This window comes from Pezoporus wallicus, unplaced genomic scaffold, assembly GCF_028554395.1.
Source record: "Pezoporus wallicus isolate ANWC-B61680 ecotype Strahan unplaced genomic scaffold, APGP_CSIRO_Pwel_v1 scaffold_7107, whole genome shotgun sequence".
In the NCBI taxonomy this organism is placed as follows: domain Eukaryota; kingdom Metazoa; phylum Chordata; class Aves; order Psittaciformes; family Psittacidae; genus Pezoporus; species Pezoporus wallicus.
This window is the reverse complement of record NW_026642114.1, coordinates 7,341,570-7,354,010: the sequence shown is the minus strand read 5'-3', so window position 1 is coordinate 7,354,010 and position 12,441 is coordinate 7,341,570. Positions and strand designations below refer to the sequence as shown.

The 12,441-nt window shown below is 42.5% G+C and overlaps 1 protein-coding gene across 1 annotated transcript in view; it reads right to left on the bottom strand.

Moving 5' to 3' along the window:
* PSMD1 (proteasome 26S subunit, non-ATPase 1) overlaps window positions 1-10,538 on the bottom strand; it is a 70,243-nt gene extending 59,705 nt beyond the window's left edge. Inside the window, exons 1-8 of the mRNA XM_057427173.1 lie at window positions 10,385-10,538; window positions 8,036-8,079; window positions 6,867-6,940; window positions 6,453-6,622; window positions 5,403-5,608; window positions 3,999-4,142; window positions 2,972-3,198; window positions 1,304-1,364 (exon numbers count right to left, since the gene is read on the bottom strand). Coding sequence (XP_057283156.1) covers window positions 1,304-1,364; window positions 2,972-3,198; window positions 3,999-4,142; window positions 5,403-5,608; window positions 6,453-6,622; window positions 6,867-6,940; window positions 8,036-8,079; window positions 10,385-10,400 — 942 coding nt within the window. The 5' untranslated portion in view covers window positions 10,401-10,538. The remainder of the gene's footprint in view (window positions 1-1,303; window positions 1,365-2,971; window positions 3,199-3,998; window positions 4,143-5,402; window positions 5,609-6,452; window positions 6,623-6,866; window positions 6,941-8,035; window positions 8,080-10,384) is intronic.
* Between the last annotated feature and the right edge of the window lie 1,903 nt (window positions 10,539-12,441).

Here is a 12,441-nt window from a genome sequence, read left to right as displayed (position 1 = left end):
TGAGCTGCAGCACCATTCTTATGAGCTACTGGCTTTATTTAGAACAACACCTAGTAGAACTAGGAATCTCCAATACATTGATCTTTCAAAGCTCTTTGAGAAGGCCTCCTTCTTCTTCATGATGGAACAGTTTCCACAGATTAAGTTCCAACTTAAGTCCCTTCTGAGCAGGGTGAAAAGTACACTGCAGCATTTTGTACTGACACTGTTAGCTGGTCAGATACCTGCCAAGCATGAGTAGTTCAGCCCTTATATTGATGCCCTCAATTATTTCTTTATAGTCAGCATTCTGAATTGTAGAAGATTAAGCTCAAGAATATTTCTGGTCACAGAACTGCTTTTATGTACTGGTCCCTTGGCACAGTCAGCAATGCCAGTGCAGCAGAAACTGATTTAAGACGTTTCCTGTACAAAACCAGTGTTTACAGGTTCTTTAATGGGGCAAGAAATTCAACCCCTTTTGTTTTCCTTGTGGAATATGATTTCAAGAAAACAATTCTGTTTGTCCTTGATGAATTTTTAAATGATCTGCAAGAATTGCTCAAAGATTCCCAAGTCTAGTTTGTAAACAGGCACCATGAAGAAACAACAAAAAAAACCACACTCAGCTTGGGTTTTGCTTTCCTCCCTAGAAATATTACCTTTCTTCAGCATTAGAAATGTCAGAACTGCATTAGTCATTCTACATGCTGAAATGCAATTTTATGCGCATATTAGAAATGAACTCACTTTCTCCACTACTTGGGGAAAGAAACTAAACAAAAAGATTCTAACCAGCTGGACCAGCAATACAGCCACCATTAGCTCAAAACAAACTATGTTACATCAGCATCCCCTCCTGCCATTCCTGTGGAACAGCATCAGTTCCATACAGCCAGAACTAGAGTTGGATTTAAGAAGGAGAAGAAAAAATTTAAAAAAGTTAAAAAATGCGTTAATCTAATTCATCAGCTTAGGTTCTCAGCAGCAAATTTCAGGCCCTTTCTTCTAGAATGAGTTATTTTAATATGAACAAAAAGCAAACCCGCAAGCCAGATCCCTCTGACCCCTTCTTTAGTGACTGAGCACTGTAATTCCTGATGAAATCTACCCACTTCCTACTCTCCCAGCTTTCAGTATCTGAACTGCTGGACTTCCAGACTGTCAGATATTTGGTCCTCAGAGATCATCTGTCACCTTTGAGACAAGTAAGAGAGAAGTGGAATTCCATTCTTTGTTAGCCAAAGCAGTTCAGAAACCCCAGAAATTCAAAGAGAACATGTAAGAAAAACTAAGCAAGGCATATATTGGAAAGGACACTCACCATTTCTGCAGATTTCCCTGCACAAGTGCTCCCTGGTTTCTCTTCTGCTTCCATAGCATCACTGAAATAAAATTAAAATTAAAAATGCAACCTAGTTCACCACTCCTAACTAATCAAATACTGAAATTATGGCTGAACAGTGTCCCAAAAAGCAGCTTGTGATATGGAGATGATGACTGGTAACAGGACTCTGACAGGACAAGGGCTGACTATCTGGAGGTCACTGCTGAGAAGGAAACTCCTCCTAATCTAATTTTCAGGGAACTTGAAGAAAAAGGCCTAGAAAACCCCACACTCTTATTCCACCCATAGAGACAACAAAACCAGAGATCCTTGTAGGGAATGAACAAGCAGAGACTGGTGAGAAAACAAGGTCAACAAACAAGTCAGCAAGGATAATTATATCCTCACCCAGAAGCACTGAGCTCATCACTATTAGGATGGATGTTAAAAGAGTGTTGAAATGGAAATGAAACATATTAAGCTGTTGTTAGCACCTTGTCCTGATGCTTCACAGGCTGACTCATAATTTATTCTGTGCCCTTCCTTTTATTTCACTGGAAGAGGAGAGGAAAATGCTTGCTATGCCCGTATCACTTAAGCATTTAGATGCAGTTTCTCACAGCTGTGTAAGCCCTTATAGTTAACCAGTCTTAACCCAGGCAGCATTCTCCATCACACACTATCAAACACAGTGCAGGCATGAGGTTCTGTACAGGCACAACAGCTGTAGTGATTAAAGAGCTGATGGGGCACAAATTTCCTCCATGCTGCCCCTGAGCTGGACAGCAGCCTTCGCATGGGTTGGTCAATTCTCTAAAAACAGAAGTCTGAAACAAAACTATCTGCTAATTACCTTAAAGCCATCAAAACAAGAAATAAAGAAGATGGAATGGCTAGTGACAACTTTGGTTTTCTTAACAGCTGCTTCCTGCAGCTATGCTCCGGTGATGTAAGGTAGATTTAGAATAGATATAAGGAGGAAGTTCATTTACTGTACAGTGGCAAGACACTGGAACAAGCCACCCAGAGAAGCTGTGGCTGCCCCATCCCTGAAGTGCTCAAAGCCAGGTTGCCCTCCGTGACAAGAGGGCTGGAACCAGATGATCTCTATTGTCCCTTCCAACCCAAGCCATTCTATGATTCTACACTGACCACTAAAGAAGTTTTAAATGTCAGGACTAACAAAACTCAGACTAGATTTGAACTAGCTCTTTTTAACTGCAAGTATAAAAGGGTCTATAACATTACAGTATCATTTGAGCTCATTCTTCCAATGATGTGAAACCAAACTTGCATATAGCTGCGATAAGCTTTCTACTTGAACTCTCCCCTTCCTTAGCTTTACAAGATGCTGTAAAGACCACACAACATCAGAGTGCTCCCAAGCATTTCACGCTATGGCTTAATGAATTGTTGCTTACTAGCTGAGCCACAGTAACTGAGCCATGCTTACCTCAGCTGCAGTCGAAAATGCATTCTACCAAACAGTGAGTTCTAGTAATATGCAATTTTGCCCTGAGCAAATAGTATGTCTTGTCTATTGCCCTGCCTTAAATGAAGGGGAGCGACATGATTGCTTGTAATGAGCATCTATACACAGAACAGGAAGCTCCATCAGAGCAAGACTGTAACCAATTGCATCCCTTCTCAAGCCGAACTCCCCACCTGTCTTTCTCCGACCCAGGGACGGTGCCAGTGTTGGTGGATCCAGGCACGGATGCAATAGGAGTGCCAACTGTGCGGAGATTCTGGATCACAGAAGACAGGAACTGCTGGCTAGCACTTTCATACAGATCAAAGCAAATCTGGTAGGCCATGAGAAGGTTATCTTCCTTCACCAGTTTTTCCAAGATGTCACTCACAGCCTGTGGGTCATCCAGGAATATCAGGCACTGAGTGGGAAGAACAGGAAGAAGACAAAAAAAAAAAAAAAAAGACATTACATACTTCAGAATGAAAAAGCAACACTACAGACTCCATTTTCACCATTCCTTCATCTGCTGCTTCCACAGAACATCCTTTCAACGAAAGAAAAATTCTCTCTCTCTCACAGGAGGTAACAGAAATATCTGAAGTTTTCATAGGTCAGTTTAAAAACAAGACCAAGTATTACAAATTCAAGACACCTTTCTGCAGTTCAGATACTGACAACATTGTCTTACTAAACACAGAAATTTCAAAAGCAGATTAAAGAAGAATCAGTCATTTTGTAGGGATATCTCAGCTAAAATGGAACAGGTATAACAGTCCTGAGTCACAAGTACCTGGCATACCAAGTATGGCAGAGGTCTGAGAACATCTGAGTAACTTCATAACTGATTGTCTAAACACTTTCAGACAATGGCTCACCAAAAAAACAAAGCATTGTCAATGCTCTTTGGAGAAATAAATACAATTCAAAGCTGTGAACCTTCCATCTGATACTCCGTACATAGGCTTGAAATAGTCTGTCAGAGCTGTCTACATCCTCAAACTGCCTTTGAATACCTTCTTTCTCTATAAATTGACCAATGTGCAATATTTACATCTCCTTTTTGATTTGATCTCATTTTGATATATGTTTGAAGCACGCAACCAGGAAAAGGTACTTCATTTCATTGATTAAGAAAGAGATCAAGTAGATGTCAAGTCAAATACATCTAAAGAAGAGTAACTTTTGATTGATCTTTGAACATCACTCCGAGAAGCTTACCTGGCAAACATTGATGAAATCTGGTTTCTCCAGATTCATGTAGATTTTAACTAGAACTCTCAAGACTTTATTACGGAACTGTTTATTCTGCATCAAAGACATACAGAGCTTCAAGCTGTAGGCTAGCATCCCAGGAACATCATTCTGAAATAAAATTCAGGGACATCAATTCTGAGTTTGGACTAACAAATAGGATTTAGAAATTAAAACAAAGCTACCTCTTTTCTATGTTAAAAAGCAGAGCAAAAGATGTGGATGCATAAATCTTCACAGTTTCAGATTTTCAGAAAGGTTTATATCTATTATAAAATGCTACCAAAAATGTACAGGATCAACATTTAATTCAATAGTTAAAACATGCAACAGATTAATTTAAAAGTTCAATAGCTATTTCCCCTTCTTCACATCCCTTGTTCAAACAATCATTCTTGACTGTAGTGAAAGTCACTGTACTAACATAAAATGTCAACAAAACAAACCATGTGCCAAGAAAAGATCACAAACATGCCTATTTCTTCCTAGAGACCAAGAAACAGATTTGGTTACTAAACTTCAGAAAGGTAATTTGAGATGAGAAATGTAAAATGGACAATTAAGTTAGTAAATGCATAGGGCAGAAAACAGAACACAGAAAGCAAAATGAATGCATTATGATTCTCATTCCTGTATACAAAAATGGAAGGCATTCAAAAATATGGGAAAGCTGTAAACTGAAAGGGCTACAATTTAAGATTTAAACCATGTGTCTGGCATATGGCTGAGATACTACAGACTAATCAGATTACACACAACTGTTGAGCTGCTACAAATGACTACAGCCATGCTTCTCTTAGTGCTACTACTAGGTTATACAACTTACCTTAAACCCTCAGTGAAAGATGTTACGGCCAGTGTGTACCTACCATCAGTCAGGGCAGGCTAATACTGCCCACAGCCACTTACTGAAAATTAGAGCCACTCACACAATTACTGTATTATTATCTTTTGCCTGCCATAAATAAATGACCTAGCCCTAACAACCCCCTCCCAGGGAGTTAGAGCAGATGACAAGCACACCAAAATAAAATACACCAGACCAAAAGTCTGCCTAGTCCAGCATTGTATCTCTGCTAGTAGCTGACAGGGAATACCTTAAGAAGAGGGTACATGGCCAAGCTTCCTTGGTATACTCTCCCAAGAACTTGCAGCTTGGGGATTTCTTAAAGTTAGGGGTCTCTCTATACTCAACAGCCCCGAGTGGCTCTGCCTTCCATGAACATGATGAACCAAACACCTTGATTTTCATCTTTTATTCTGTTCATACAAAGCAGGGTGAGTTTCATAGCAACATGGATCGCACACTTCACTTCTGAATCCACACCTGGAAGAGACCAGCTACCTGCCCCCCCTGGCTCTTGCACATACCGATTCAAGGATGGTTTTCTCAAAGATGTCCAGCCTGCGTGTCTCTAGAGCTATGCCGATGGCCTGCTTGTACTTGTGGTCATCCAAGCACCGCTGGAACATTTTGTTCACTATCCCTTCTAGCCTTTCATCAACAGGCTTCTTCTCCCCTTCTGGCAGCTCTGCATTCTCCACACACTGCTTGGTATAGTGGTCGATACATTTTGCTGAGAAGATATTGAATAAATATGGAAAGGAGTCAACTTTCAAGATGTTTGCTAATGAGAAGACCAGTATGTGTACACAGACATCCTACCAGCAAATACAGCATATGGGAAACTAACAATGGTGAGGCACAAGAACTATTTGTGTACTCATATACATGTAGTAGTGGAAGATCCTAATACTCTCTCCTAACAAACTCTAACGTTAGTGTTCAAACCAAGGAGATATTTTTAAAATGGAAGCAAGGATATAATCTTTGTTCAAGTGGAATATTTTAAATAAATAAGGGAACAGCAGTAAGAGATTACTCCCTCCTGACAGCTTTACTACAAGCACTAGCTGGAGAGACTGAAAGCCAGTCCTGGTCCATAATGTCCTGTACAAAGTAAATGACACCAGTAGACAAGACTTTCAAAAGACATTCAAATTATACATGCATTCAGCATCTGACTTGCTACCTTAGTTAAGGATGGATAAAAAAAAAAGTTGTATTCCTCAGTCAGGTCTGCAGCTACAGTTATTAGCTGATTATTTCCAAAGTTATGCTGAAATTTATAACATTAGCACACAAATGAGAGAAAAGACAATAAACAACCAAAGTAATTTTCCTATTAGGAACTTGCAATAGAATAAGGGTTAAGAATAGGAAAAAAATGCCAGAACTTCCAAGTCAGTTCCGTTACAGAATCCCAAAGCAGAAGCAAGCAAGCACAAATAAACTTGATAAAATTAGCTGCAACATCACTTTAAATGAATACAAGGGGAGAAAAAGGAATATGGAGAGAAGCATCTAAATCAAATAAAATCTCTAAGGCACAAGAGCTTTTCTTTTTTTTTTTTTTTTACCAATGATCGTTTCCACGTATTCCGAGTTGTCGTTGACATTGAAGAGGTCACCTGCTCCCAGGGCATAGTTCAGCGATTCCTCAAAAGCTCCCAGGTGGTAAAAAACTTTAGAAGCAACTAGAGCAGCAAACTGCCGACTCCGAAAGCCCTCATCTTCATAGAGAACTTCTCTGCAAAGGAGAGAGAGAAGAGGATCAGCTCTGTGTGCTCAGTTCTCTTTAAGGCCACATGACAGCTTGATCGAACTTGTGAGCCTGGGACTATAGCTCCAACCCCACATCCTCTTATATTAGTGCTTTCCAGAAAATATGGAGCCAGATGCTGTACTAGACAGTATCAAGCAACCAGAACTACATTTACTTCATATCTCATGTTCTTTTTAAGCAGCACGCCTTCAAGTAATAAGTGGCTTACATTTTGTCCACTGACTCAGAGATTTCTGCCCAGAAGTCATTGACAACAGCATTCAACTTGTGAAGAGCAAACTCCTACAAAAGATAATGTTACATTACATAAAAAATGCATTTATTACCTTTCCCCAGTAAAAATGAAGTACCACCCAAGACCAATATCATAAACACTGACCCATTTCAACAGCAAATTCTACTTTAAAAGACCTTAGCAAGCATTCACCAAACTTTCCAAGTCCTCTGCAAACAAAGGGTTGCTCATTTAACAGGTAAGACAACCTTGATGTTCCTTCCCAAAGCCTCTCTCTGTGATGAACAACTGGCTACAATTTCTTAAAATATAGAGGTTTTTAAGGAATACTTAATCCTTAAAATACAAGGTTTTCAAATCTTTGTGGCAACCTTCACGTAGCACATAGAATTGGCCTGTGGTCTATACCAGCCAACTCTTATGTATTTATTTGGACACAGTACTTTAGCAGATGAACAATATCCAGACTAGAATCAGCCCACTTATAATCAGTATAGAGCAAAAGCAGGCCTCACTCCGATCCATCACCACCTATGCCTGTTTCCAAACAAAACATTTAGGGGATTAACAATACTACAAGACACACATCTGCCTCCTTAAAGGAACTATGTTAACTGTTCAAGTAACTAGCAAGCACCATCAATACACCACCACTTTGAGTGTTTCATGATATCCTATGGATTGATACAGTCTGTGAACTGTAAAGTTTCTATTGTTATTTTTTTACTACTACTACTACTGTGATTCCACCCCCATCCCCAGTGAAAAATGTAACTGTGATTTTGTTTTACATCACTTATATTATGTTAAAAACTTGAGATGTTCTTGAGCTTTGAATTTTTTGTAGTCAAAATGCAGTATCTGGAACACTTAATTAACAAAGCCCCATTATTATCAGAGAGCTAGAAGCTTTGATGACTAGAGAACTTTGCATGCAAAGCTCCATTTTCATCCTTTTTCAAAACAAGGAACTTTGACATCTGTTATCATGTTATCTAAACCCTTTCGTTCCCTAAATCTAGATAAGACTTAGGGCCCATCTGTTGCTATCCAACCATTAATTATGGAGATCTACTTATTTCGATTTCAAGCTCTCAACATAATGCATTTGCTGTTATTTTCTCCCAGATATAACAGCTTACCTTGAGCTGTGGCTCTTCTTCATCCAGAAGAGAGATAATTCCAGCTGCAAATCAAGATCATAGTCAGTTTTGGACTCTCTCGGTTTTAAAAGTGAACACGTTATGTAGTTCAAAACCAAGAGAACAGGGAAGAAGACTGTCTTTGGAATGCAGGTTTAAAAATCTTCAGTATGAAAATTCAATTATCAGATCCAAGTTTGTAATAAAACATGATATAAAATAGTTCAAAATTTATAACTGAAAAGGTACACTGTTTATAAAAGATGATCTTTCTTAGAGGAAAACAGACAGGAACTCAAGAGAATCTGGGATTTACTTCCAGCTTTGCCACTGGCTTGCTGACTGCTTTCTAGTAAGCCACTTCCCACTTCCCCAAGGGGCATAAAGATCACGTCAAATCACCTGGGATGCTGCCCCAGGACATAGTACACACAGCTACAGAAATATTGTTTATCTGATGTAAGTGGAAGAGAGGTTATCTGAGGAGCTCAATCTGAAGACGGCTTTACCATCAGACTGCAAGGTTGCAACTGAAAACGTTGGAATAGCATCTGATTGAAGTCCAACACAATTCACTGCTTTTAATCTTTCATTTGTTGTATAGATTGATAACCTTTTAAAACTAAATAAGACATCATATTGGAAAGGCCAGCAAGCCTATTGGAGGGCTGAATTCGCCCTTCAAAAGATCTTGACAAATCTAAAAGGAGAGTGTGCAGGTCAAAACTAAAATGTACAAAAATAGAAAGGAATCTGAATAGTACAGTGGATTGAGATGAAACATCATCAATAGTATCATACGGCTGCAATGGAAGGAAGAGAACGCAAACTTCACAGGGAGGTGTGGAAGTGAGAGTGTTTCTTGGCAGGTATATGAGGGAATCCTTCATTCTGCTTGGCACTGACACATATGCGTCAGACCACTGTGTCCAGTGCTGGGCACCATATTTTAAGAGTTACGAGCAAACCTGGGTGTTCAGAACTGAGCAATAAGGACAAAAAGGTCCAACAATCAGGACTTACGCAGGTTAAATGGTCAGTCTATGGAAATCACATAAGGTTACAGAGGTCATACATGTACAGGGTAGCTGCCAACAGGAAAGGAATAATCTGATCTTTGTGCCAGATACAAAGAGGAACAGCAAGACAAAGCTTTATTTGGAGCTTCAATGATCAGGGTTTGATGGTAAGTTTTCTGACAGTAAGACAATTACTCACTTTGCCTAACAAGGTTGTAGAACCTCCAGTATCAGATTTTTTTAAAACCAGGCTAGACGCATGTCTGTAACAACAACTGAGGAAGTACTTATGTGGCCCTTCAGCAAGGAAGGCAGGTTCTGTAGCCCAGCCCACATTGCTCCATTCAGCAACTTCAAACATATGATTTCATTTATTTACTTAAAAAAGCTCCTGTGCTTACCTGATCTATCAGGAAGGAATCTTACTTCTATTCAACATAACTTATTTCGCTTTTTAAAGACCTTCTGAAATTAATTCCTACTTCTCAATTAAAATAAGACTGAAACATACAGCAAAGAGTTCAGAAAGATAAAGCTTTTTGCAGACTATTACCCTCTGCACTGTTTCTCTCACAAAGACACACCTGTTACACATTAATTTCTGGCCCGAGTACTTTTAGAAATACCTCTCATGTTTTCATAGTGTTTAACATGTAGCTCCTCACACATTTCATTAGCCTGGACTCTTTAAGATGGCTTTTCCCCTGCTAGGCATTTGAATTTCTGACCTCCTGTAAAGTTCAAGTCTGCCTCTTCCCCTTTTCTCATTCCCTGCTGCACTCCTACAGAACCCACTGCCCAGGTGTGATACCTCTTATGGGTTATCCGCTTTAAGCGGGTGAGGCTCTTCAACTCACTGCTGCGGCACACCACGGTCTGCCAGGGGGCCCGCGAAGCCACCACGCTGCCCTCGCGAAGTACCGACAGGAAGAGGACGCGGTACTGGGGCGGACAGCACCGCCCTCTGCCTCCCGCGCGTCCCCACTGAGCCCGAAGAAGGGCCGGCCCGCTCCGGCCTCTGCAGCACCGGAGCGGCCGGGAGACCGCCGCAGGGCAAGGGCGGGCACCGGACAGCCCCCGCGCGGCTCAGGCTTACAAACGCCGGTTGTGGCGAACCGCCGGGCACCAGACCGGCCTCCAGCTCCCACCGAGGCGCACGGCGGCGACCAGCCAGGGGTGCCCGGGGCGCCTGGGGCGGGGGGAAGCCCCGGTGATAGGAGGCCAGACGAAGCGCCGCTGCCGGAGCCCTCGCGGCCTGCGGCGGTGCCCAGTCACGGCCCTGACTCAGCGAAACCCCATCGGGGAACGCTACCCCACGCCGCTCCCTCACCGGCCGAGGTGATCATGGTGCCGCCCGCCCGGCCCAGGTACGGAGGGAGGTGGGGTCCACTCCGGCCCAGGTGCGGTGGTGCTACCGCCGGGGTCCGCGCCGCTGAAGCTCCGCCGCCGCCGCCCGGCCCGGAAGTGCCGCGAAGGGCCCCTTCCGGCAGGACTCCGGTGCTCTCGGGAAGGGTGCCTGTGGCGAGCGCCTGCGCCGGGCGGTGAAAAAGCAGCCCGGCGCGGGCGGGACAGCTCTGCTTCCCGGGGTCTCCCAGTTTGCGTTAGCCTGCTCGGAGGCGCGGCGCTCCCATGTACCCCGCTGATCCTACGCACCCCACGGGAGACTTCACAGTCTCACCCCCCCCAAGGGCTGTAGGATCCCCACGGGTGACCCCGCGAATGCCCACGTTTGCGTTGTGATCAAATGGCTGCCTCTGTCTGACCCGTACAGATGGCATCTCCCACATGCTCGCAATGGGGTGGCATGTTTCGGCGCACAGGCATTGCCCACCTCTTGCAGGCTGCCTCTCTAGGCCCTGACTCTTCTCACATACCTTATAGCGTTGAGGAAAGGCTTCGCCCAAACCCATTCCCCCTTGCAAAGGAAAGCACATGTATTGATGCACCCGACAAGCCCTAACCAGAACATTTTCCTTGTTATCACTCGGCAGCACAGGGTGGTGTCCAGATCTCCCACGCACAGGTGTACCTGAAGGTCCCCCAGTTGCGGAGGAACATGGAGTTATTTCAGCTCCTATTTTGGTTCCAGTAGAGGCAGGTGGGAAAAAATCAGGCTTGTGGAGTTTCCCTTTCACCAAGGAAAACCCAGCTCAGCAGCAATGGTGCTGCACAAGAGATCGAAGCACCCTGACTTCAGCAGCATTGATTTCTACCTGTTTCTGCTAAATAGGAAAAAATACTTTATGAAGGACTTTAATTCCTGAAGGAAACCTTACGGCCTCAGTTAATGAATGTTATTAATGACATAACAAATGACAAAGCCCTACTCACGATGCCGTGAGGGTCAGCTCTGCTCTTCTCAGAAAAGAGAAGATCTCCAGCTTTCCCCACTGCCCACAGGTGAGCAGCCTACTTGAGCTCCACACAGACCAATTCTGATGATCTTCTGGATCCATATACTGGGGCCACTTCCAGTCCCTCCCAATACATCTTTTATTTAAATCAAGAGAAACATCAGTCAAACCACACATAATGCTGCTTTACGGATAACACCATGGCAAACAAAAACCAAACTGAAGCACGTTCCAGTTCAGAAATTAAATGTCTTTATTTTTACAGCAATCCTGTAAGATCACAGTGCCCTTCAGTTATTAAATCAACTAAACATGAGAGAGTATCTGCTGCACCTCCACATGCCCAGCTATTAAGAAAAAAAAAAGGAAAAGAAAAAAAAAATTTAAAATTCAAGTCACTTTTATTCCTCAGTCAAAGGAAAACAATACTTTTGATCAGCTGTATTCTCACACCTTCTAAACCCCACACAGTTCATCCACTTCCACAAAAGTCTCACTGCAAGGGTAAACTTGCATGATTTACTTAAAAAATTACCAATAAATAAATCCATTGGATTTGTAGCACTAAGATATGTTTAACTGCAAGTCTCTTGGGCAACCTCTTCACTCATAAATTCTAACTGTCAAAGGCCAAATACTGCAAGAAAACAAAGATTCACCTGATCATACTGTGAAGTCCTACTGGACTCACCTAACCAAAGAAAGTATGTAACTGCGCAGCGACCTGGGCTCTACTGTGAATACAAGCAGAGGGAATCTATCACATAGCACACATATGCACTCATGCCAGGGACAGAGCAGGATACCTTCATCTTGCTAAGATGCACTCACTATTAGGTGCTGAAGCCCAGAGTCATAAACACAGCCACCCACATCGCGTGACTTTATTGAGTCACTTGGTTACATTTCTATTTTCCACCTGGTTGTAAGCAAAGAAATCCTACAGAATCCTGCAGGCTGGAAGGAGAGCTGGTTTTGGTGCCACCTCTGCTGACATCAGCTGCCTCCTAGGTTCGCTCTCTCCAGCACATAC